General features: G+C 49.4%; 1 protein-coding gene across 1 annotated transcript in view; it reads right to left on the reverse strand.

Moving 5' to 3' along the window:
• DHRS12 (dehydrogenase/reductase 12) overlaps positions 1 to 25902 on the reverse strand; it is a 33683-nt gene that overhangs the window by 6143 nt on the left and 1638 nt on the right. Inside the window, exons 3-8 of the mRNA XM_054163133.1 lie at positions 21916 to 21998; positions 15120 to 15212; positions 13285 to 13366; positions 4377 to 4438; positions 3480 to 3584; positions 1987 to 2077 (exon numbers count right to left, since the gene is read on the reverse strand). Of these exons, the coding sequence (XP_054019108.1) occupies positions 1987 to 2077; positions 3480 to 3584; positions 4377 to 4438; positions 13285 to 13366; positions 15120 to 15212; positions 21916 to 21998 (516 nt within the window). The remainder of the gene's footprint in view (positions 1 to 1986; positions 2078 to 3479; positions 3585 to 4376; positions 4439 to 13284; positions 13367 to 15119; positions 15213 to 21915; positions 21999 to 25902) is intronic.

Here is a 25902-nt window from a genome sequence, read left to right on the forward strand (position 1 = left end):
GCTGAACTGCCAGATGACCCACCAGTTGTTTTCTTAGGTCCTAATACAGGGACAAAACTAGTGGGAGCTGAAAACAGGACCAGCAAGAGGGTCCTGAGCCAATTCCATTCTAAACTGCAAAGAAGTACAACATGGGGGGGACAGGAATGGAATAGAATCATGGAATGGGCCAGGCTGGAAGGGAGCTCCAAAGGTCATCCAGTCCAACCTCCCCACAGCCAGCAGGGACAGCCCCAACCAGGCCAGGCTGCCTAGTGCCTTGTCAAGCCTCACCTTGACTGTCTCCAGGGAAGGAGCCTCAACCACCTCCCTGGGCAAAACCAATACCATTCTAACAGGATTTTTATCTCATTTCCAAACCAGTTTTAGCCAGCCAGTTGCAGCATTATATGGAAAAACCCTGTATGGTGAACAGAACCTGAACCAACCAGAGAATTCATGTCCAAATCCAGTTTCTTTTCATTTTGTCCAACAGGTGATGACTGAAAGCCCATCCCACGCAGTGTTTCTCTTGGGAGGGGCTGAAGAGTCCTTGAACTAAAAGGTGGGGGAACTTTATGGTTCATTAGGTTTGAAATCCACCTCCCTTCAGGTAGTGGCAGACAGCAATAAGGTCTGCCCTGAGCTTTCAAACTGCCCTTGCCAACTAAATACCCCAGGGTTGCTTTTTCTTTAAAATAGATTCAGTTTTGCACATCCTTTGTGGCCCTGAGCCTCCTCTTCTCCAGGCTAAGCAACCCCAGCTCCCTCAGCCTCTCCTCACAGGGCTGTGCTCCAGACCCCTCCCCAGCCTCATTGTCCTTTGGACACCTTCAAGTCTCTCAATGTCCTTCTTAAACTGAGGAGCCTGGACACAGGACTCAAGGTGTGGCCTGAGCAGTGCTGAGCACAGGGCAGAATGACCTCCCTGCTCCTGCTGGCCACACTCTTCCTGATGCAGGCCAGGATGCTATTGGCCTTCTTGGCCAGCTGGGCACACTGCTGGCTCATGTTCAGCCTACACTCCACCAGCACCCCCAGGTCCCTTTCTGCCTGGCTGCTCTCAGCCACTCTGACCCCAGCCTGTAGCTCTGCATGGGGTTGTTGTGGCCAATGTGCAGAACCCAGCACTTGGATGTGTTCAGTCTCCTGCCCTTGGACTCTGCCCATCTGTCCAGCCTGTCCAGGTCCCTCTGCAGAGGGATCAACTCCTACCCCCAGCTTGGTGTCATCTGCAAACTTACTGATGATGGACTCAATGCCCTCACCCAGATCATCAACAAAGATATTGAACAGGATGGGGCCCAGCTCTGATCCCTGGGGGACACCACTGGTGCCTGGCTGCCAGCTGGCTGTGGCACCATTCACCACCACTCTCTGGGCTCAGCCTCCAGCCAGTTCCTGACCCAGCTCAGAGTGCTGCTGTCCAAGCCACGAGCTGCCAGCTTGGCCAGGAAAGCCAGAGGCTGGAAACACACTCTGGAGTGCAGCATGCATACTGGGTAACTGCTGCTGGCCTGCCTGCTGAGACACTGTCACTCCAGAAGTGCTGCAGCTCAGACAAGGGCTGCTTGGCCAAATGTGCTGCTTCTCCATGGCAGTGAATGCATAGAGGAAGAGCAGAGGAGCACAGTGATGCATGCCCCACTCTCCTACATGCCCTCCCAAATTCCCAGGGGCTACATGTTGGTACTTGGAGAGGCAGAAGCTCTATCTGCTCAACAGTCCCACTGCAAATGTAACTTCAAGGTTAGCTTAAAGCACTATGGCTCTGCTGTGCAGGGCTGGAACCATTCATTGCCCATTATTATTCTCTGGGTATACACAGATAGCAAACACTGTGCAGAGCAAAGCTACCAAGGGGGTACAAAACTACTTCAAGCAGCAGTTTGGGGCCAAGAAATCACTGCACCTGCTGGGCAAATCTACCAGAAAGCTTCGTTTCTCTCAGCTGTCAGACCGAGCCTGGAAAGAAACACACTCTAGTCAGCGTGAAGCAGCTGTTACCTGGAGTGTCTGCCCAGCCAGGGTGCATCACAGAGAAATGGATGTTCCTGTGAGCCTTTGCCCACTGTTCTGTCAGGACCACTTGCTGCCTCTAGGACAGGGCACAGAGAGTGAGAGTAGCGTCAGGGTCGGTAGCCTGCCCACCAAGCTAGCTCCCAGGCAGACAAACTACACCAAATGTGCTGTAAACCCCAAGGCATTTCCAAAGGGCAGAACTCCACCCTTCCCCCTCCTGACTGGATTTACTGGGCAATTGTGTCAGGGACCACTGTGGTCACTGCAATCCACAGCCCAAACAGGAGCTTGCTTTTGACGTGGTTGCACTGCTTTTCCTGACCACGTTTACCTGCAGGCAAGATGCTCTCTTACCTCTCCCAAAAGGGGTGTAAAATATATGCTAATAAATGCTCACACACAGGCCTGGGTAGCATTGGAAGGTGTAGATGGAAATGCTATTCATATCCACACAAACCAGTGCAATGCATATAAAATTGCACAAAAGCCATAGGCTGGGCTTAACACAGAAGCTCAGGAAGCCAAAGCTTCACACAGACCTCCCTTTAAACCAGGCCAACAAACCCATGCCTTCATGCCCCCCCCTTGCCTTTCTGCATCCAAACCAATGTGATGCAACATCACATTTGGCTTGGCAGCTATAAGCCCAAATTAGGCTGCTCCAGGCCTAATTGGCAGCATTGCCAAGGCTGAACTCCAGGCCTCAACACCCCTGCAAGGAGGTAACAACCTGCATGTCCTCCTGGGAGCAGGGGGAGGGGGACAAGGGAAGAAAGCTGAGTCTGCAACCAGTCTTGTAGGGATGCAGGACTTAGGTGAAGGAAAGACACTTTTCCAGTCCAACTCCTGAATAGAGTAGAACAGAACAGAACAGAACAGAATAGAATAGAATAGAATAGAACATAATAGAACAGAATAGAACAGAACAGAACAGAACAGAACAGAATAGAATAGAATAGAATAGAATAGAATAGAATAGAATAGAATAGAATAATGTTGGAAAAGATCTTTGAGATCACTGAGTCCAACCTATCACCCAACACCATCTAACCAACTAAACCATGGCACCATGTGCCTCATCCATCTCCAGGGATGGTGACTCTACCACCTCCCTGGGCAGCACATCCCAATGGCCAATCTCTCTTGCTGGGAAGAACTTCCTAACACCCATCCTAAACCTCTCCTGGCACAGCTTGAGACTGTGTCCTCTTGTTCTGGTGCTGGGTGCCTGGGAGAAGAGACCAACCCCCACCTGGCTACAGCCTCCCTTCAGGGAGGTGGAGAGAGCAAGAAGGTCTCCCAGGAGCCTCCTCTTCTCCAGGCTAAGCAACCCCAGCTCCCTCAGCCTGTCCTCACACAGCTGTGCTCAAGGCCTCTCCCCAGCCTCATTGCCCTTCTCTGGGCACACTCAAGAGCCTCAGTGTCCAAGGTGCACAGCAGAGAGGTGCTGGGCTTTGTTGCCAAGCCCAGGGGTGTACCTTGTTTTGTGCATACACCATAGTTCCATCAAAGGCCCCGTTTGCCGACTGCAGGTCAGAGAGGTTTAGTTTTTGAACCAGCATGCCCCCAGAAGAGACAGTTATCTGTAAGCAAAGGGGTGGGAAGCACATGGATGGGAAGCACATGGATGCAAACCAGAGGAATGAAAAGCAAACAAGTGAAAACCAGGACCAGGCCCTCCCCACGGTCACACTCATGCATGAAACGTGGAACACCTCGAGGGAGCAGGATGCCTCTGCATGCTCTTTGAACGCTGCTCCTGCTCACGTGTGGGGCAGAGCTGGAGATGAGGTGGAAGGGAAAAAATGCCTTTTTAAAGCAATTTTCCCTCAAAGCAAGGCTGTCTCCTTCAGGAGACTTCGTGCTTCTCCCTTTTGAGAGGTAATCAGGAGAAGGAAAACTGCAGAGCAGCACTGTTTGCTGGTTGCATGTTTAGCATCTCTAGAGGGCAATTAGCAAACAGGAGACTGCACAAAACGTGACATGGTTCATGTATAAAAGAACAGAGGAAGCTCCTGCCATCCTGCCATCCTGCCATCCTGCCATCCTGCCATCCTGCTCTACACCAAGGTCTGTGAGCCTCTTTTAAGCCCATGCTCCTGTTACAGGTATTGTGCACCGTGCTGCAGGGGATACCTTGCTCTAGGGAAATGTAAAGGGGAAGCTTCCAAAGGCAGTGTTCCACTCTGATTTCCAGTGGAAAGGTTGAGAGTAGCAGGCAGTGGCTTTGCCTTGGAGAAGCAGGTTGTTGCTAGCAAACTCCAAGAGACTCCTCCTAGAGATGCTTCCAGCATAATAACGAATCCTGTGCTGCTGGCACAGGCCTGAAGGCAAGAATAGCAAACCCCCTCTTGTCAGCAGCATTGCAGACTCACCACCCTGGCATCAGCTGCTTCTTCCAGGAGGGGCAGCAGGGCAGTTGTCAAAATGTATGTACCTAAAAGACAGGCAGGCACCAACATTAGCTTCTCTTTTTGAAACAGCTGTTTTTAGAATAGAATAGAACAGGATTAACCAGGTTGGACGAGACCTCTGAGATCATCAAGTCCAACCCAGCACCATCTCATCAACTAAACCATGGCACCAAGTGCCTCAGCCAGGCTCTTCCTAAACACCTCCAGTGATGGGGACTCCACCACCTCCCCAGGCAGTGCATTCCAATGGCCAGTCTCTCTGTCTGTGAAGAACTTCTTCCTAACATCCAGCCTAAACCTCCCCTGGCACAGCTTGAGACTGTGTCCTCTTGTTCTGGTGCTGCTTGCCTGGGAGAAGAGGCCAACCCCCACCTGGCTACAACCTCCCTTCAGGGAGTTGGAGAGAGCAAGAAGGTCTCCCCTGAGCCTCCTCTTCTCCAGGCTAAGCAACCCCAGCTCCCTCAGCCTCTCCTCACAGGGCTGTGCTCCAGACCCCTCCCCAGCTTTGTTGCCCTTCTCTGGACACCTTCCAGCAACTCAACATCTTTCCTAAACTGAGGGGACCAGAACTGGACTGGACTGGACTATTCCCTTCCCTTCCCTTCCCTTCCCTTCCCTTCCCTCCCCTTCCCTTCCCTGGGGGTGATGCTAGTGAAGAAAGAGGGCATGCCCTTCCCCTCCATGTGTGGCAGACGCACAGGTAACTGCACCTGGTCATGAGCAACAGAAGAAAACTGCTTCACACTTGCACTCCTTAGGCCATTCCATACACACTTAAGACTCATCCATTTTTGCCTTCTCACTGTGAAATCCCTCAGAGGACACAGACACTTTGGATTTGTGTTGCACCCAACCCCCTCCTCTTAAGCCCCCAGCATGACTATCGCAGAAGATAAAGAATCCTTTCAGGGGAAAGAACATATTAACATCGCATGCCCAAGGCTGAGCTAAGATTACTTGGAGCAACTTAACTGTGTCCTCTCCCACTTGAGTCGAGCTCATCTGGCACAGACTGGTAGGCACCACACCAATCCATTCCATTTCAGCTGTTACCAGGACCAGAAAAGTCTGTTGTTCAAAACACTGCTCCGCTGCCAGGGTGCTTGCTCCGGACACACCTAGTGATGCCTCACCCGCCCAGGCCCCACGCAGGGAGTTCTGTTTGTTTACAGCTCTTCAGAGATGTTTTTGCTTTTCCCCTTTAAGCTGTGTTTAAAAAACCCCTGTTTAATTCAAACAGAATCTATCCCCATTCAGTCTAGCGTTTCTGTGCCAAGCATGATACTTCTCCCACATCTCTTCGCACATGGCTCTGGTTCAACAATTCTGTGTCGGCGATGATCGATGTTTCCCCCCCGTGAGCTACCGAGGCCATGTTTCTCACCAGACATGAAGACTTCAGCATGTGTCTGTATAACCTCCCTTCCACAGAGGCAGCAGATCACACACAGTTAAAGTACAGCATGTTTAGAAATAGGCTACCCAAACAAAATGTGTTCCCCGCTCGGTGAACACACTGCTGGGCTCCCCCGCCGCTCAGAGCAGCCCTCAGCTTCTCCACATAATCAGAGGGAGAGCCACATGCACCCAAAATATGTAAACCCCTGGCAAATCAAACAAAGCCAATGCACAGCAGATGAGTGAATGCAGCCTGTCTTAATCAGAAAAGGCAAGCCAAGGCAGTTGCCAGTGCACAACGAGAGCCTCTGCATCTCCCATGGCGGTAGCAGGGAGACTGACCGATGACATCACCAGGAGAGGAACTGCTGCTGATTGTCATGGGAGACTGCTGAGATGTAAAACAAAGGAGTAACTTCAGTACAAGCAGAGAGCCTGGATTACATCTGATTTGCTATGGATGCTTCAAACACAAAGTAACATCATGTCTTGGTTAAATAAGCTGCATCCCCTAAAGGCACAGCTGCAATGCAGCAGCCAGGACGACGGTTGACTTTACTGTCCCACAGATTAATTTCCTCTCTGAGGGGCTTCACATTGACTTGCTAATTCTAAAGGGATGCAAGGGTTGAAGGCATTAACATTGCCTCATTAACAACTGAGTTTTGTTTTGGTTTCCAGCTGGATGAGAGAAATGGCCAGTGCCAAAAATCCTGCTTAAAGCAACTTCAGCTTCTCAGGAGTTCACGCACTTAGTTAAACCTACAAACTAACTGCAAAAGCAGTCTCTCCTCTCTCCCTTGAGTCTATGAAGAAGTCAACAAATCCCACAGAGCCAGGGCATCTTTGTGCCACACAAACCCACTCACTCATTTGCTTCCAGACAGAGTGCAAAAAGAGCAGTCTGGATCCCAGCTTCCTATGGCCAGCACCAGCACCTCGGAATACAGACACAACGCGTCAAGGCGTTCAGACTCCAGCATTTCATTTCTGCCACCGCTAAGTGTTCCCCCACCTGCTGTCCTTGTTTGAAAGTGTTGCAGTACAAACTCCAGGGTCATTTTGAAAAGATATATACTTGGGTAGTATCAGTTCTGCTTTGCAGGGGCTGGTCTGTCAGCCAAAACAGGCCGGACAAGGGGCAGCACCTCAAAGATGTGCAGTTTTGGGCCCCTCACTACAAGGACACCAGGTTGCTGGAGAGTGTCCAGAGGAGGGCAACAATGCTGGTGAAGGGTCTAGAGAACAAGTCTTATGAGGAGTGGCTAAGGGAACTGCTATTGTTTAGTCTGAAGGTGAGAAGGCTGAAGTGAGCCCTCATTGCTCTCTACAACTACTAGAATAGAATAGAATAGAATAGAATAGAATAGACCAGACCAGGTTGGAAGAGACCTTTGAGATCATCAAGTCCAACCTATCACCCAACCCCTCATGACTAACTAAACCATGGCACCAAGCACCTCATCCAGTCTCCTCCTAAACACCTCCAGTGATGGTAACTCCACCACCTCCCTGGGCAGCACATCCCAATGGCCTATCTCTCTTTCTATGAAGAACTTCTTCCTAACATCCAGCCTAAACCTCCCCTGGCACAGCTTGAGACTGTGTCCTCTTGTTCTGCTGCTGGGTGCCTGGGAGAAGAGACCAACCCCCACCTGGCTACAACCTCCCTTCAGGTTGTTGCAGAGAGCAAATGTGTGTATAGGGCACTTCATGATATGGTTTAGTGGCCAGAGTGGTCTTAGGCCGGTGGTTGGAGTCAATGATCTTAGAGGTCTTGTCCAGCTGAAACAATTCTATGATTCTAACAGTAGAACAGACACACCTTCAGAAGATCTGTTGTTGTGTGGAATACATCAGCAGCAGTTGAAACCTCCACACCTCTACTCATGCAAAAGCTGAAGAGTTACATTCAAACAAGCATAGGAAGAGTGCAAAGCGCAGGCAGCGCAGAGGCTGGGCGCAGCCCTGTCCCTCCTGGCATGCATCCTGCCCAGCACAGCTGGACTGCAGCATGCAGGAGGACATAAATTCATTGCTAACCAGAAGGGGAAGCCATGAATGAATGCATTGTGTGCCCCACTCGTCACAAAAACCCACATTGCATTCACAGTCTGAAACTAGACCAGGAGCTTCTCTGGTTTTACTAAAGAGGAGAAAGAGTTTTGCAAGGAAAGAAGAAACTGCATTCCCCTCTCCTCCTCCTCCAGGAAATCAAGACAACAGCCACACTGCTTAACCATGAGCTAATAATGAATTGATTATTAGTTGCTAATAATTTTTGTGCATCATCAAAGGAGAAACTTCCTCCCACTGAGCCTGGTTAAAAATGACAAAGCACACCAAAAAATGACAAAGCACACCAAAAAATGACAAAGCACACCAAAAACCTTTGATGCTTTATTAGTGCTGTGCTCTGACTGTGCAGACTGGTTCAGGGTGTGGGGGGGGGGTGTTTGGGTTTAACTTGTTTTAAAAGACAAAGAGAGAACAAAAGTGCATGGAGGGAGAATAGAATAGAATAGAATAGAATAGAATAGAATAGAATAGAATAGAATAGAATAGAATAGAATAGAATAGAATAGAATAGAATAGAATAGAATAGAATAGAACAGAACAGAACAGAACAGAACAGAACAGAACAGAACTGAACCAGGTTGGAAGAGACCTTCAAGATCATCAAGTCCAACCTATCACCCAACACCATCTGATCAACTCAACCATGGCATCAAGCACCCCCTCCAGTCTCTTCCTCAACACCTCCAGTGATGGTGACTCCAACCCTCCTGCCAAAGTAGGTTCACCTAAAGCAGGTAGCACAGAACAGCATCGAGGCAGGTTTTGCCTCCACCACCTCTCTGGGCAGGCCCTTTCAATGCTCCACCTCAACAGAAAGAAATGTCTCCTCACATTCAGATGGAACTTCTGATGTTCAAGTTTGTGCCCACTACCTCTTGTCCTGTCCCTGGGCACCACTGTAACACAACTGGCCCCATCCTCCTGACACCTACCCTCTGAGTATTTGTAAGCACTGCAAAGACAGCTGTCTTCTCCAGGCTGAAGAGCCCCAAGCCCCTCAGCCTTTCTTCTAACACTGGTGGTCCAGTACCCTAATGACCTTTGTAAGCCTTTGCTGAACCACCTCAAGCAGTTCCCTGTCCTTCTTGAACTGGGGAGCCCAGACTGGACACAGTACTCCAGATAAGGCCTCACCAGGGCAGAGTTGATGGAGACAACAATCTCCCTCAGCCTGATGACCACACTCCTCCTGATGCATCCCAGGACACCATTGGCCTTCTTGGCCACAAGGGCACGTTGCTGGCTCATGGTAATCCTATTGTTCACCAGGACTCCCAGGTCTTTTCCCAGCAGGTCAACCCCCAACTTGTACTGATACATGGAGCTATTCCCCCCTAGGTGCAGTACCCTACACTCACCCTTGCTGAACTTCCCAAGGTTATTCATCTGCCCAGCTCTCCAGTCTGTGCAGGTCACACTGGATGGCAGCACAACCTTCTGGTGTGTCACCCACCCCTCCCAGTTTGGTGCCACCAGCAGACTTGCTGAGGGTACACTCCATGCCCTCACCCAGGTTGCTGATGAATACATTGAGCAGGACTGCCCTTCTCCTGCCACTGAAAGGGATGTTGTCTACATGGCCCAAAAACTTGGCTCCCACTGGGTTAAGGGTGGAAAATGAAAGCTTGGGAGTGGTACTGTGTACCACACTTCCCTTCCAAAAGGAGTATGTGCTGTGCCACAAAGGAGGCCAGCAGGAGGAATTGAGGAGCTTGCTCAAAAGCAGAGGAAGGCAGAAGGGGATGAATAACCCTTCAATCACTGCCTTGCACAGGCTTTCATCTTGCCCTTGCTGAACTCTGCTGAGGTGAGGAGTTGACTAGAGAAACTTCCTGGACAAACTACAGCCCTCTTCCATGCAGTAAGTTTTGACACAGTACTTGCTGGCCAGGTTTTCCTCAGTTAAGGAGGCTCTTGGGATTGATGCACCATTCCTTTTAAAGATAAACATCCTCTCAACATTTTCTTTTCTTTGGAAAGCAATCCTGTCAATTCTGTGTTGAAGCCAGCTTCATAAAACAGGAAACCATCTCAATGCAGTGCTATGAAAACCTTTCTGCAACGACACAGCCACTGCTCCATCACACACCAGTCAAGCAGCTTTATCAGAGGGTGGATTGGACAGCATGGGTCAGCAAGCTGGGCATTGTGCAGAGCATGGCCAGTAAGAACAATGAGCATGGCACTTCATGAGGACACACTGGGTTCATACACCCTCCCTCCACATTTATGTTTACGTTTTAGGTCAGGCTCAATGATCTCCAAGGTCTTTTCCAACCTGGTTAATTCTACACACTGGCCACAACAACCCCATGCAGTGCTACAGGCTGGAGTCAGAGGGGCTGGAGAGCTGCCAGGCAGAGAGGAACCTGGGGGTGCTGGTGGAGAGTAGGCTGAACATGAGCCAGCAGTGTGCCCAGGTGGCCAAGAAGGCCAATGGCATCCTGGCCTGCATCAGGAACAGTGTGGCCAGCAGGAGCAGGGAGGTCATTGTGCCCTGCACTCATCACTGGTTAGGCCACACCTTGAGTCCTGTGTCCAGTTCTGGGCCTCTCAGGTTAGGAAAGATGTTGAGCTGCTGGAAGGTGTCCAGAGAAGGGCAACAAAGCTGGGGAGGGGTCTGGAGCACAGCCCTGTGAGGAGAGGCTGAGGGAGCTGGGGTTGCTTAGCCTGGAGAAGAGGAGGCTCAGGGGAGACCTTCTTGCTCTCTCCACCTCCCTGAAGGGAGGCTGTAGCCAGGTGGGGGTCAGTCTCTTCTCCCAGGCACCCAGCACCCCTCAAATCTGCTCTTTAAAACTAATTTCCAAAGAAAATGATGGTTTCAGCAGAAGTCATATTGTAGAGCCACTCCCTGTTTATAACATCTAGCTAATTGATGATGTAATTATTGGAGAGCCAAGTGTTTTGGTGGATTCCAGAAGAGTTTTTTCCCCTTGGTGTTCTATCTGGCAATTTGTGGTAAACTGTTGGCGAGGTTTTCAATCTGCTAACATTCAGCTAAGGGCAGGCAGCCAGCACCACACTCAGTGAAGTTTTCCATCTGCCTGAGCTTTGCAGTATTATTAGGAACAGTGTTGTTTCAACTGTGAAAAATAAGTGGGAACAGAAACCACCCCAACTTTTACTTGTGCAGGTTTCCATGGCTCATTCCCCTGGTAAAAAGCAGGTAAATTGGCTTTTCTTCTGTCCAACCCCAAACTGACATTCTTCCTTGACCTGGTTATCTTTCCAAGCCTTCAATTTATGGAGTTCCAAGGAAGAGACATCTCTGAGTCTGCTTCCCAGGTACAAGATCAGGAATGAAGATTTTAGTGTACTGCCTGTGAGGGTCAACTCCACCACGCTACCAACACCTGAGAGCATAAGGAAAGAGCTAATGAGCACCAAAGACAAAACAAAGGTTCACATTTCCCTTGACTTACAAAGCTCAGTTCAGTAAGTGTTCCTCTGTGTCCTGGGAACCCAGGCTTCAGTGTAGCTGGTTTGCTTGCAGTTATACTCAAGCCCATTCTTTCACAGAGCACCTCTCATCCAGAAGCCTCAAAGCTCCTTAGAAGGAAGATGGGTATCAGAGTCTCCTTTTCACAAGCAAGGAGGCCATCTCACCAAGGATCAGGCACTGACCTTGTGGCAGACAGAGCTGGCATCCAGGCTGCCTGACTTCCCAGTAGCTCAGCAAAGCCCTCAGATTCAAAACACCAGTCAAGTATGAGTAGGGAAGAGAACAACAATATCCATACAGGTTAGGCAGCTTGCCCCAGACGGGCTGCACCATGGCAGAAGGGTCTCTTATTTCCTCTAGCCCTACCCCTTCTTGCACAGCAAGTAAATGTATATGGCTATGTTATTAACACATCAGAGCACATCAGGCTGAAGAAAAGATGCATGCTAGGAGCATCATTGATTTGTCTCTGGGTGTGTTTTAGCACTCCCTTGGCTGGTAAGGAGCAAGATGTGCTGTGCAAAAGCAAAGGGAGGCAGGCTGCAAAACAGAGGAACAAGAATTGTTCCAGCTTCATTTCCAGTGCAGGCTGCTGTTGCCTCCCACTTGCCTCCCAGTGCTGACAGTTTTTCCTCCAAAATTACTGAATGCTGCTGATCTGAACAGTCTCTCCTGGGAGTTTTACTGAAACAAACAGAATCTATCTGTTTGTCTTCACTCTTTTAAGTGGCAGCTCTTAAGGCTGCAAAGTCCACCAGAGGAAATGATGCTCATCACTCCCCAGCTCTTGGGTGTAACCCTGAGTACAGGGCAACACCACACAAAGTAAAGATACACACAAATGAACTTTGCCTACCAGGATCAGCAGCTCCCCAGGAAGTGTGCCCACAGGAACCCAAAGGATCAACCACAGATGAACAACTGAACATTCCTTTACCAAACTAGAGCTGAGATCCAGGGTAGAAGCAAACAGTGAGAGGAAGATGGGAGGAATACCCTGCATGTGAACATCTCAAAATGGTTTGTGAAAGAAAAGCCATTCTCTTCTTTCTGCAGAGCTCAAGCAGCCATGAGTTATTGCTTCCTTGCTGTTAATGAGACAGACAACAGCAGATTTACAGAAGAGAGGTCCTGAGCCCACATCACCCTCAGGTTTCAGCTTTTCTGGGGAAAGGGGAAGAGGGAATTTAGTTTGTTCTCTCAGACTACATTCTAGTTTGCAGCCAACCTATAAATCAGCCTTATCTTTTGCAGGGAGGTCTTCTGCCCTGTGCTCAGCACTGCTCAGGCCACACCTGGAGTCCTGTGTCCAGTTCTGGGCTCCTCAGGTTAGCAAAGATGTTGAGCTGCTGGAAGGTGTCCAGAGAAGGGCAACAAAGCTGGGGAGGGGTCTGGAGCACAGCCCTGAGAGGAGAGGCTGAGGGAGCTGGGGTTGCTTAGCCTGGAGAAGAGGAGACTCAGGGGTGACCTTATTGCTCTCTCCAACTCCCTGAAGGGAGGTTGGAGCCAGGTGGGGGTTGGTCTCTTCTCCCAGGCAACCAGCACCAGAACAAGAGGACACAGTCTCAAGCTGTGCCAGGGGAAGTTTAGGCTGGAGGTGAGGAGAAAGTTCTTCACAGAGAGAGTTGTTGCCCATTGGAATGTGCTGCCAGGGGAGGTGGTGGAGTCCCCATCCCTGGAGGTGTTCAAGAGGGGATTGGAGGTGGCACTTGGTGCCATGGTTTAGTAGTCATGAGGTCTTTGGTGACAGGTTGGACTTGATGATCTCTGAGGTCTTTTCCAACCTCATTGATTCTATGATTCCAAGAGTTATTTTCCCTTTCTTCTTCCCTGGCATAGCAATGGTCCCATGCCCCTGAGCAGGAACACACACCTCATGAACCCAGCTGTGAAAACACACTTCCATACTCAAGATCAGTGTATCTCAGAGTGAGTCCCATTCCTACTCACCCAGAGTGTTTGTTGCAAAGTTTTTTTCAAGCCCATCTTCAGTTAATTCTCTGTTATTCACCATGCATCCTGCATTGTTGATCTGTAACAAGAGGACACAGTCTCAAGCTGCACCAGGGGAGGCTCAGACTGGATGTTAGGAAGAAATTCTACACAGAGAGAGAGATTGCCCATTGGAATGTGCTGCCCTGGGAGGTGGTGGAGTTACCATCCCTGGAGGGGTTTAGGAGGAGACTTGATGGGGTGCTTGGTGCCATGGGTTAGTTGATTAGATGGTGTTGGGTGATGGGTTGGACTCGATGATCTTGAAGGTCTCTTCCAACCTGGTTAATTCTATTCTATTCCATTCCATTCCATTTCTATCCTATCCCATCCCATCCCAGAGAACTCCTGTAAGCAAAGGTAATCTACACAAACACCTGCAAAGCAAGCCATGCATACAAGCAGTCTGCTCTGGTTTGCTGTCTTCTGACACTAAACACAAAGCCCCAAACTGTTCCAATAAACCATGCTATGCCAGGCCACACTACTCTGGCACTGACCACAGAGGCTTTTCACCAAAGAAAGGATGCTCAGAGAAGAGGCTCAGAGATGCATTACACTAACAGCCCACAAGCTTCTTCATGCCTTACTCCATGATTTTAAACTCCTCAAGAAAAGCAGCATGCAAACTGTAGGGCAGGTCTTAGACCATAAACACATGCTATGATTTGTTAGTCTCACCTGAGAGACCACACTGGCCCCACACCATCCACACTGTGTGGTGATGCATTCTCTGCTAGGGGAAAATTCACTGTGGGAAGCTGTGCAGCACACAGCAGAACACCCCCTGGGAACTCCCATCCTCACCAGATTCAATGAATTAGCTCCCAGTTTGGCAGATTAGCCAGGTCAGCAGGGTGCTGTGCCCTGGTTAGCCCTGAGAGGAGCAGAGAGAACCAGCAGAGGTGCTTTATACTGACTTTGTGCCCTGCTTGGAGGGATGCCAGCTTTTCTCTCTACCTGGCCATCCTGCACCCCCTGACTGCTCCACACAGCATGGATGCACTGCAAGGTAGAACCTTGTGAGGAGTCAGAAGGTTGAAAGCTGTATGCAGCCAGCACAGGCCCAGGCACTTCCTTCTCTGCCTTATCCTCAGCTTTTCTTTCCCACTTTGAAAAGAGATTTGCCCTTCCACCCTTCCTGCTCATTCACTGCCACTCCTCCTCTTAGACTGCAGAAGAGGAGGCTCAGGGGAGACCTCCTTGCTCTCTACAACTCCCTGAAGGGAGGTTGGAGCCAGGTGGGGGTTGGTCTCTTCTGCCAGGCAACCAGCACCAGAACAAGAGGACACAGTCTCAACCTGTGCCAGGGGAGGTTTAGGCTGGAGGTTAGGAGGATGTTCTTCCCAGCAAGAGAGATTGGCCCTTGGGATGTGCTGCCCAGGGAGGTGGTGGAGACCCCATCCCTGGAGGTGTTCAAGAGGGCACTTGGAGCCATGGTTTAGATAGTCATGAGGTGTTGGGTGACAGGTTGGACTTGATGATCTCTGAGGTCTTTTCCAACCTCATTGATTCTATGAGGGACAAAGCTATTAGTAATCAAAGTCAAACAGAAAATGAATGCTAAGAAGAGATGCAGCTGAAAAAAAATGACTGCCTTCCTCTTTCTGTAAGCTGTCTGCATGTAAACTGAACTGGGCAGAAGCAATCAGACCACAGTGACCACCCCAAAACCACTTAGAGACAAAGCAAGCAGAGAGCTGTGGGCAAAACTGTGAAAGCTACGCTGCCTTTTGGACACATGCATGGGCTGTGCACCAAAGAAAGGGAAAGGACAGAGGCATGAGACTTACCAACACATGCAATTTGTGGTCATTTTTGAACTTTTCAGCAAACTTCCAGATCTCCTTGGGGTTAGAGATATCCAAAATGTGCAGGAAAAGATTCTACAGGAGAAGGAAAAAAGAAGAAGAAGAAAAGGTAAGTTACACTCAGCAGGGACAGGGGGGAGAGCTGTCTAGGTGAAAAGGTTCTGAGAATCATAGAATTGCTCAAGTGATTTATTACTCATTTCAGCACAAAGCTCCATGCATCCAGGCCACTCCTTTGCATAAAGCACAACTCCTCCTCCTTCTCTTCCCAACTTGCCTTTCTTAAAGAGCCTGCATACAGGCTGGGCAGATGGGCAGAGGCCAAGGGCAGGAGATTGAACACATCTAAGTGCCAGGTGACCACAACAACCCCAGGCAGTGCTACAGGCTGGGGTCAGAGCAGCTGGACAGCAGCCAGGCAGAAAGGGACCTAGGGGTGCTGGTTGACAGCAGCTGAACATGAGCCTGCAGTGTGCCCAGGTGACCAAGAGGGCCAAGGGCATCCTGGCCTGCATCAGGAACAGTGTGGCCAGCAGGAGCAGGGAGGTCATTGTGCCCTGTGCTCAGCACCGGTTAGGCCACACCTTGAGTCCTGTGTCCAGTTCTGGGCTCCTCAGGTTAGGAAAGATGTTGAGATGCTGGAAGGTGTCCAGAGAAGGGCAACAAAGCTGGGGAGGGGTCTGGAGCACAGCCCTGTGAGGAGAGGCTGAGGGAGCTGGGGTTGCTTAGCCTGGAGAAGAGGAGGCTCAGGGGAGACCTCCTTGCTCTCTCCAACTCCCTGAAGGGAGGTTGTAGGCAGGTGGGGGTTGGTCTCTTCTGCCAGGCACCCAGCACCAGAACAAGAGGACACAGTCTCAAGCTGTTCCAGGGGAAGCTTAGGCTGGGTGTTAGGAAGAAATTCTTCCCAGCAAGAGAGATTGGCCACTGGAATGTGCTGCCCAGGGAGGTGATGGAGTCACCATCCCTGCAGGTGTTTAGGAAGAGCCTGGATGAGGCACTTGGTGCCATGGTTGAGTTGATTAGATGGTGTTGGGTGATAGATTGGATTTGATGATCTCAAAGATCTCTTCCAACCTGGTTAATTCTATTCTATTCTACAGCCATTCCAGCACTCTGGTCACAGCTCTCTAATGCCAGTGAGATCACAGCTCTGCACCCATGCATGGATTCCTGTTTCCTACGTTGTGTGTATTCATGTGCAGGCAGCTGAGAGGGTCTCCCAGTCACATTGCTTTCACAATGCATTCCTGCATACACACTCCATGTCCCCCTCACTCCACCATTCTTCTGTGCCTGGTCTCTTTTTCCCACTGAAAGCTTTAAGCTCTCTTCACTAGCTTAGCAAACTTCTTGGCAAAGAATTTTTTGCTCTACTCTGTCATTCCTGCTTAGCCATGCTCACTTCCCAGGGAAGGTGAAAGAGACCATAAGGGCCAAGTGACCAAGGCCAAAGTGAAGCCAGGTGCACATTCAGGTGTTGAGCTACAGGATGTGTATGCTACTACTTCCCTTTTACTGGAAGGATTTAGGAGAGCACTACTTGCACCCTTATGCCCTTCACCCTCTGTAAGCACTCCTCATGAGCTCATCTCTCACAATGTCATGAATGCCTATGTGGCACTAGTCCAAGGTCCAGACAAACCTCAGCAGACTCTCCACAATACCTTAAATCTGAGTCTCCAGCAAGTGACAAACCTCTCAGGATATCAGGCCAAGACTGCAGATGGGCACCTCCATCACCCACAGAAGGGAGCCTCCAGCCATTATCACCCAGCACTTCTTCCCAGTGGCAGTAATAGTTCAGGCTCATCTGTTTCCAACACCTCCCCCGACAGAGCTTGTTCTCCCCCATCTGTTACCATGGCACTTCACCTATCCTATCAATGCACATCTGCAGGCAGAGGACAAGCCTCCCTTCTGCTGCCAGCAGTCACAAGATTCCAATCCTCCCCATCACTGAAGTCTATACACCACTCATTCAGGCATGGCTTTCAGCTGTCCCTCCTTCCATGCACTGTGGGCTTTGTGCTCTTGTACTCTCTGCAAGGACCCTGCCATCTCCTCTTTCTGTTCCCTGCAGTTATGCAGACTGGTCACATCCTGCCATTGCTTCACCTGGCAGCCCAGCACCTTGACCACAGCAGAACTCAACAGACCAGGCCCCAGGCTCAGGAAAGAACGCCAGTCACCGCTTGCAGCCCAGCATCTGCCACATCGTTCCTCTGGAGCGGTGTCTGGGCCAGCCTCCCATGAGCCAGGCACAGTCACTGCAAGCAGGGCAGGAGAGTAGGCTTTCAGGTGCACCAATGCACCTCTCCAGCTGCCTGTGTGTGCCTTCTGCACCCCTTCCACAGTAACTGCTTCATTAACTGCTAAGTGCTTGTTAGCCACCCGAGTCACAGCAGCCTGCAGCCATGAACATGCATGTAGCACAACACAGAAGAAAAACAAGAAAGGGAGAGAAACATAGATCAAAGTCATCACTTTCTAAACCACTGAAGCTGGAAATGCTTCCTTCTCTCCAAAACATCAAAAGCCTTCTGCTGTTTGTTACAGGCAGCTCGGCTGCTGCGTGCAGGCTTGTGTTCTACCTGGGAGAAGCGCAGTGGCATTGAGCAGCACACAAAAGGCACCTCAGCTCCTACTCTTCTCCTGGAGAGCACTCAGTCTCAAAGATCGGCCACAGACTGTTGTGATGCCTCCCAGGGAGAGGCAGTTTGAAAGCAAATCTGCAGAGGACACGTTCTCATGCAACACAGCACACCATCATTAAAGGCTATCCTCTCCGTCCAAGTTGTGTCTTTGAGCACTCGTTATAAAAGCGAAGGAGAGAAGCGAAGAAGCTGAGACAATTACAAGGCATTGTTCCCTGCCTGTCATTCTGCTGCCCCGCAGATAAATGACAAACAGCACAACTGTCTCCCCAACCACTGGATTTCAGCTCCTGAGTTGGGGTAGGTCAGAATTTTGTCATGATAATGAAGATGTTGAGATGCTGGAAGGTGTCCAGAGAAGGGCAACAAAGCTGGGGAGGGGTCTGGAGCACAGCCCTGGGAGGAGAGGCTGAGGGAGCTGGGGTTGCTTAGCCTGGAGAAGAGGAGGCTCAGGGGAGACCTTCTTGCTGTCTACAGCTACCTGAAGGGAGGTTGTATCCAGGTGGGGGTTGGTCTCTTCTCCCAGGCAACCAGCACCAGAACAAGAGGACACAGTCTCAAGCTGTGCCAGGGGGGGATTAGGCTGGATGTTAGGAAGAAATTCTTCCTAGAAAGAGAGATTGGCCATTGGGATGTGCTGCCCAGGGAGGTGGTGGAGTCACCATCCCTGGAGGCGTTTAGGAAGAGCCTGGCTGAGGCACTTGGTGCCATGGTTTAGTTGATCAGATGGTGTTGGATGATAGATTGGATTTGATGATCTCAAAGATCTCTTCCAACCTGGTTCATTCTATTCTAGAATGTTCATTTCCTACCAATAACTTGACACAGCTCTGGTGTTTCTAATTGGATGCTCCTCTAAAAGCATTCTAGTTTTAAAGCTACTCCCATTAGATCATCTAAGGGTGCAGAGGAGCTGAAGCCTTTTGGGCAGATGTTCAATGCTACAAGTGATTTCACAGACTGGAAAACACCTGCATCACCACTTATCTGCTCAGGACTCTCACACTGGCTCAAAGAAAACAACCCAGAGGCCTGCTCCCTATACAAGCCTCAACAGTAGCAAGGGCATTTTCAAAGTGAGACCAAACATCCTTGACCAGATTTCCAGCAAGACAGCAGGAAAAGTTGCCAGTTTCCAGGTCTAGGCAGAGATGCCTGCAAAGCAACTGCATTTCAGCACTGAACTCTGGTGTGTGCTGCTGTGGAAGACAACAAAACAAAACCAAACATAACTTTGGCATGCACTGCAACAAGATCCCCCACCAGATAATCAGGAAGAGCAAGCTGAGCCTGGGTACAGCTTGACAAGTTGCAGCTAAAGCATTTTATTATCTCCCTGGATTGCTTCTGAATGAGTACTTATAAAGAAGGATGTTCTTGTGGCCTCCTTATTAAAATGACTCTTCCTAGCATGCAGTCTTCCATCCCCCAGGGCACCTTGCACAGCTCATCTAATACTTCACTGAATGCTGCTTTCTGTACGAGTGCTCTGTCCCCAGGGTCACAGAGGACTTGTGCAGAGCCCTCAAACTCTTTCATGACTACAGAAACTACAGGCTTGCAGCCTGCTGAAGAGTGTGAGTGCAGTAACTGCTGCTTCTGGAGGAAGAATGCTGCTTCTGGAGGAAGAATGCTGCTTCCCTCGAGTTTGTGGGGTTTTTTCCTACAAATGACAGAAAACAGAACATGAAGGAACCTCCAGAGGTCAGACTCACCCCTCTTCCCAGGCTCTCTGACTGCAGTCAGAAAAGGAGGTAACAGATAATCACCAGTCTTACTATAGCCATGGGATTGCACAGTTACAGACAGCTGGAAAGTGTCTCTACATAAGGACTGATCTAATTCACTCCATTAAGGAAGTGAAGGGCAGTGCTGGTTGTGTCACACCAGGGAGCTGAAGCCAAAGAGCAGGAATTCAGCCAACATGGTATCTCTAACCATAAAAAGTCTTCAGAACTTGGGATCAACATGAAAACAACTTCCACTGGAAGCCAATTCCCATGTCCAAGAGCCAGGCCACTCTCTAAAATGAAGATAGCTTCCCCAACCAAGTGCTGTGGGATAAACCTAGGCAGGCAGATAAGCCTCATACAACCACTCACTCACTCCCCTCCCAGGGGGGTAGGGGAGAGACTTGAAAGGGTAAAACAGACAAAACTTGTGGGTTGAGTTCAATAGGTGAAGCAGGGCTATGTGTGCAAGCAAAACAAAGGAATTAATTCACTGCTTCCCATTGTCAGGCAAGTGTTCAGCAGTCCCCAGGAAAGCAGAGCTTCATCACATGCAACAATGATTTGGAAAGCCAAACACCATAACTGCAAACATCACCCCTTCCTCCTACATCCCCTGGTTTTTATCCTTGAGCACAACATCATATGGTGTAGGACACCCCTTTGGTTAGCTGGGGTCAGCTGTCCCACTGCATCCCCTCCCAGTTTCTTGTGTAGCCCCAGCCTGCTCAGCACGAGAACCAGAATGGCCTTGATGCGGAGGGAGCACTGTTCAGCAGCAGCTAAAGCATGGATTGCCAACACTGGTTTAGTCACAAATCCAAACCACAGCACCACAGGATCTGCTATGAAGAGAATTAACTCTATCCCAGCCAAAACAAACAGGAGAGAAGGACAATGACTGCACTACTCATAGAATCATACAAGCAATAGGGTTGGAAAAGACCTCAAAGATCATCAAACCCAACCTATCGCCCAACACCTCATGACTAGACCATGGCACCAAGTGCCACATCCAATCCCCTCTTGAACACCTCCAGGGATGGTGACTCCACCACCTCCCTGGGCAGCACATTCCAATGGCCAATCTCTCTCTCTGGGAAGAACTTTCTCCTCACCTCCAGCCTAAACTTCCCCTGGCACAGCTTGAGACTGTGTCCTCTTGTTCTGGTGCTGGTTGCCTGGGAGAAGAGACCAACCCCCACCTGGCTATAACCTCCCTTCAGGGAGTTGCAGAGAGCAGGAAGGTCTCCCCTGAGCCTCCTCTTCTGCAGGCTAAGCAACCCCAGCTCCCTCAGCCTCTCCTCACAGGGCTGTGCTCCAGACCCCTCCCCAGCTTTGTTGCCCTTCTCTGGACACATTCAAGTGCCTCAATGTCCTTCTCAAACTGAGGAGCCCAGAACTGGACACAGGACTCAATAAGTGCACTCTGCTCAACAATTACATAGAACAACAGAGGTATACTGTAGAGTGATGTATGCAAGAGAAGGCAAGAGCAAAGGAAGAGAATTTAAGAAACAGAGATGTAAAGTATGTAGAGGATGCACCCTTAAACTTCAATGCTGTAAACTCACAAATGTTGTTGCAAGAGTGTTGCAATGCACTAACTTTTAAAACCCTTTAGCCACATAGTCAGGAATTATAAGTAGGACATCACCAAAGATACCAACAACAAACATTAAATAAAGCTACGTTCTGGTGGTGATGTTACTGCTCACCAAAACCGTCACTTAGTGAAATTAAATCACTCCAGAGCATACACTGGGTCTGGAACTGGCTGGAGGGCCGAGCCCAGAGAGTGGTGGTGAATGGTGCCACAGCCAGCTGGCAGCCAGGCACCAGTGGTGTGCCCCAGGGATCAGTGCTGGGCCCCAGCCTGTTCAATATCTTTATTGATGATCTGGAGGAGAGGATTTGAGTCCATCACCAGTAAATTTGCAGATGACACCAAGCTGGGGGCAGGAGTTGATCTGTTACAGGGTAGGAGAGCTCTGCAGGGGAGCTGTGCCAGGGGAGGTTTAGGCTGGATGTGTTGTGGAGAGGGTCTATAAAAATGTTAGGAAGAAATTCTTCCCAGCAAGAGAGATTGGCCATTGGAATGTGCTGCCCAGGGAGGTGGTGGAGTCACCATCCCTGGAGGTGTTTAGGAAGAGCCTGGATGAAGCACTTGGTGCCATGGTTGAGTTGATCAGATGGTGCTGGGTGATAGGTTGGACTGGATGATCTCAGAGGTCTTTTCCAACCTGGCTAATTCTATTCTATATGGATGATAAACTACATAGGAAATGCTATTAAAAACCACAACAACAAAGCCACACAATACTACAGCTCAAGGCTTCCGAAGTCTTTCACACGAACAGCCTGAGAGCAAAGAAAAGACTGGAAACAACTGACCTGGTTGCCGGTTTCCGCCGCTATCTCTCGCCTGGCGGCCTCAGCCCGTTCCTCGCTCCGGCAAACCAGATGAACCGTGCCACCTGGTGGATTGCGACAAGAAACACACGGAGTCATTTATTAGGTAACTCCTTGGGGCAGCCATCAGCCAAGAGGGAGGGCCAGGAAGGTCTTGTTTGGCGTTAGAGTCTGATACCATCCAAGCACGTCTGAAAACCCTTTTGTGATTGCGTTCTGGCTTGTGGGCAATCTACAGCCTGCCAGTAGCAGCGGCAGCGGTGAGCAGATGACCACCAATATACCCCAGGAGCTTCCCAGCAGGCAGAACGTCAGCCAACAGCCTCACTTCCCTGCTGACAAGAGCTGAAAAGTGCCTTTTTGTAAGGGCAGCTGAAGTTCAGGCCTGTGGAGCCCTCAGGGCTCCCGGGATGCCTGTTGATGAGCTGGAAACGGGGAGCTGGTTACAGCCATAGCACCCCAGAGCAGTCCCAAGTTCACCAGCCTTGGACCATCCTCAGGGACAAACTCCCCCCAGAAGGCAGCAGCCTAGCAAGAATGCTAACCAGGTCTGCCAAAAGACTGAGGTAAAGGTCCTTCAAACAAAAGGTTTAAGGCACACCAAAAAATAGATATAATAAGAAAGCTGAAAGATTTGTGCTTGGCTCTGGTCCCTGTGAAGGCAGGCAGGCAGGATGGAGAAAGCATCAGGCTGTAGCAGGGTCCTCAGACACGGCTACATGTGTGGCAAAGGACACTGCACTGTCCTGCTCAAGCCATTTTCTGCCACCCCTGCACACCATGTTTAGCCTCGATAGAACACCAGGACTATGCTGGAAAGTGAAGCTAAGGCATCTGCATTGTAAATGCTTCCTCTGGCACATGCTTTCAAGAGTTCAGTTAAGGGATTCAAAAGTACAAATGACTGGAATGAAAGCCAGGCATCAGAATTCTTCTCAGCAGTGGGAGATATGGCAAGGATCACGGCCACAAGCCACATCTTCAGAGGCACAAATCAGGCACTAAGAACAAGGAAGTTTTCACTACTTGTCATCTAAGCAGATCAGGGTGCTCCAAGAGGATCATTTCCACCCTCCTGAGTTTCAGGATCCAGTGAGTCAAAGCAATGGCTGTCTCAGTCTAGTGTTGGCAACAGTCCTGCTTCAAGTGGGATGCTGGACAAGATGACTTCTAAAGGTCCCTTCCAAACCAACCCTTCTATGAAAAGAATATAGAGGGCAAGGCTCCTCTCAAAGGCCTGAACCCTTACCATGAACTCATAAAATAGCCATATTAAAGAGTCTTCAGAAGAGGACTATAGGACAGATAGACATAATTCTGTCTTACTACACACAATGTGTTCATCTCAGTCACAGGAGCAGCTGAACTCTTCAATTCATCTGTTGTTAAACGTGTTTTAGGGATTGCCAGCAGCCCACCATCACCAGGAGGCTTAAGCAATCTCAAAAGACTGATAATAGAAACAATAGTGACAGGTCACTCTTCTAGCACCCAAACCCCAAATGCAAGACACCAAGTCTACCCTAGGGACAGAAGAGTCACACACTGCACAGTCCAGTCTGCAACGAAGGTGTTTCCACAGAGCACCACTGCAGCAAGCGGAGTTGGCACACAGCTGAGACAGGCTACAAGCCTCCAGGCTCTTCTGAAACTTCTTCCACTGCACTGCCAGCATGGGCTGGGTTGCTTTTACCAAGCACACAACTGCAGGCAGCAGTAGGAAACTCATGAATCAAGGATAGTCATACAAATGACACTTCAATGATGTTTCATCTTCGGTTTATGTTATGCATGTGCAGGGAAGGGACCACACACAAGACAGGCACTGAATACATTAAGATCAAAATGAAAAACATTGAGATCAAAACCACCTTGAGTCCTGTGACCAGTTCTGGGTCACTCAGTTTAGCAAAGATGCTGAGCTGCTGGAAGGTGTCCAGCGAAGGGCAGCAAAGCTGGGGAGGGGTTTGGAGCACAGCTCTGTGAGGAGAGGCTGAGGGAGCTGGGGTTGCTTAGCCTGGAGAAGAGGAGGCTCAGGGGAGACCTTCTTGCTCTCTCCAACTCCCTGAAGGGAGGTTGGAGCTAGGTGGAGGTTGGTCTTTAACAAGACCAGAACAAGAGGACACAGTCTCAAGCTGTGCCAGGGGAAGTTCAGGCTGGATGTTAGGAAGAAGTTCTTCCCAGCAAGAGAGATTTGCCGTTGGAATGTGCTGCCCAGGGAGGTTGTGGAGTCACCATCCCTGGAGGTGTTTAGGAAGAGCCTGGATGAGGCACTTGGTGCCATGGTTTAGTTGATGAGATGGTGTTGGGTGACAGGTTGGACTCAATGATCTCAGAGGTCTCTTCCAACATGGTTAATTCTATTCTAAAATGAAAGGCAGTCTTTGCCCCAGAGAGAACAGGTACAACAAGTGAGAGAAAAGGCAATCAGAGCAGGCAGTGTCCAGTGCTTGCCTCTCTGGCCATTCCCATTGTGACTGTAGGCTTCAGCTGCAAAGGAGAGCTTTAACTACAGATCTTAAGGCATTTAAAGATGCATATTTGCAGATGGTTAAGGAGCTCTACCCAAAAAGCACAAGTAATGTGTGCAGGTACTAATAAACATGGAAGCTTTCCAGCTGATCAGGAACACTTTCATAGCCCACAGTGGAAAAGGTTCCATGAAAACAGAAGTGGATTTTAAGGGCTTTGAGTATGAAGTTTTCTCTTGTTAAGGACAGAGGGAAGTTTTGGTAGGACCTATGGGCCAGGAAAGGGATTGAAAGATTCTTTCCATGGTAAAGATTGAAATTATTTGTACCTAAACAACACATGGGCTGGGTGAAGTCTGCATAAACTGGAAGTACAGTGCAAAAGACACACAGGAAAGCCCCAAACTTGCCATACCCATATGAACCTTGGTGATCCTGTGTGACACCAATACAGAGGAAAGCTGAATTCAGGCTAAGGAAACTGTCATGAAGCCTGTCAGCACAACGAGCTAAAGGTAAGGCCAACACAACTTGTTTATTCTTTCACTGAACCTGAATTCCTTCCTTTCTTGTCATGGTGTGCTTGAGAAGATGCAACTAGAAGCCAGAGCCCCAACAGCTGGTGCTGGGTTTCAGAGTGCAAAGATAGGATCAGGAAGACACTGAAGTCATTTTAACTTCTTAGGCAGTGCAACACACATCCAAGGTATCAGACTAGCAGTCTGACCCCAAGGCTGCTCTTTGGGCTCCAAATACTAGTCATGGTGACCAAATCCTGTGTGGATCTAGTCAGCCTGACAGCTTGCAAAACCTGGCCAACATCCATGGATGAGAGAAACAGTCAAAAGACAAAACCATGCTTACATGAAGCCATTCTACATAATGGCAGCAGTGGGAAGCTGAAATCACATACTGGCACCGAGAGGAGTCTTTAAACCCAAGGCTCTTTGATGCTAATAATTTTGAATTCATTTAATCAAGTTGCTACTTTCCTTGATAAGATAATTATGAAACCTAAGCAGGCAAAGAGAGAGCAAAGAGCCCCAGACTCCTCCCTTCCATTCCAGATGCCAAAACTCCACTCACTCTTGCACAACAGGAATTATTTTGTCAGCTCTGAGAGGGATTAGGGTTACCCTTCAACAGCAGCTAGTTTCAGTCATACCATTGCCTGGCTTACAAAGAGCAACATCAATAAGTTATTATATCATTAAGCTCAAGTACAACTGTGTTTCTCCTTTTATACTCTCATCTCAGCTTAGCAAAATCAACTGCTTTACATAGAATACATACATAGAATAAACCAGGTTGGAAGAGACCTTCAAGATCATCGCGTCCAACCCATCAACCAATCCAACTCCGCCCAAGCAACTAACCCACAGCACCAAGTACCCCGTCAAGTCTTCTCCTAAAAACCTCCAGTGATGGTGACTCCACCACCTCCCCAGGCAGCCCATTCCACTTTCTTTCACTGTATCATGAAAGGTACCATAGAAGA

Source organism: Dryobates pubescens, chromosome 7, assembly GCF_014839835.1.
Source record: "Dryobates pubescens isolate bDryPub1 chromosome 7, bDryPub1.pri, whole genome shotgun sequence".
Lineage (NCBI taxonomy): Eukaryota > Metazoa > Chordata > Aves > Piciformes > Picidae > Dryobates > Dryobates pubescens.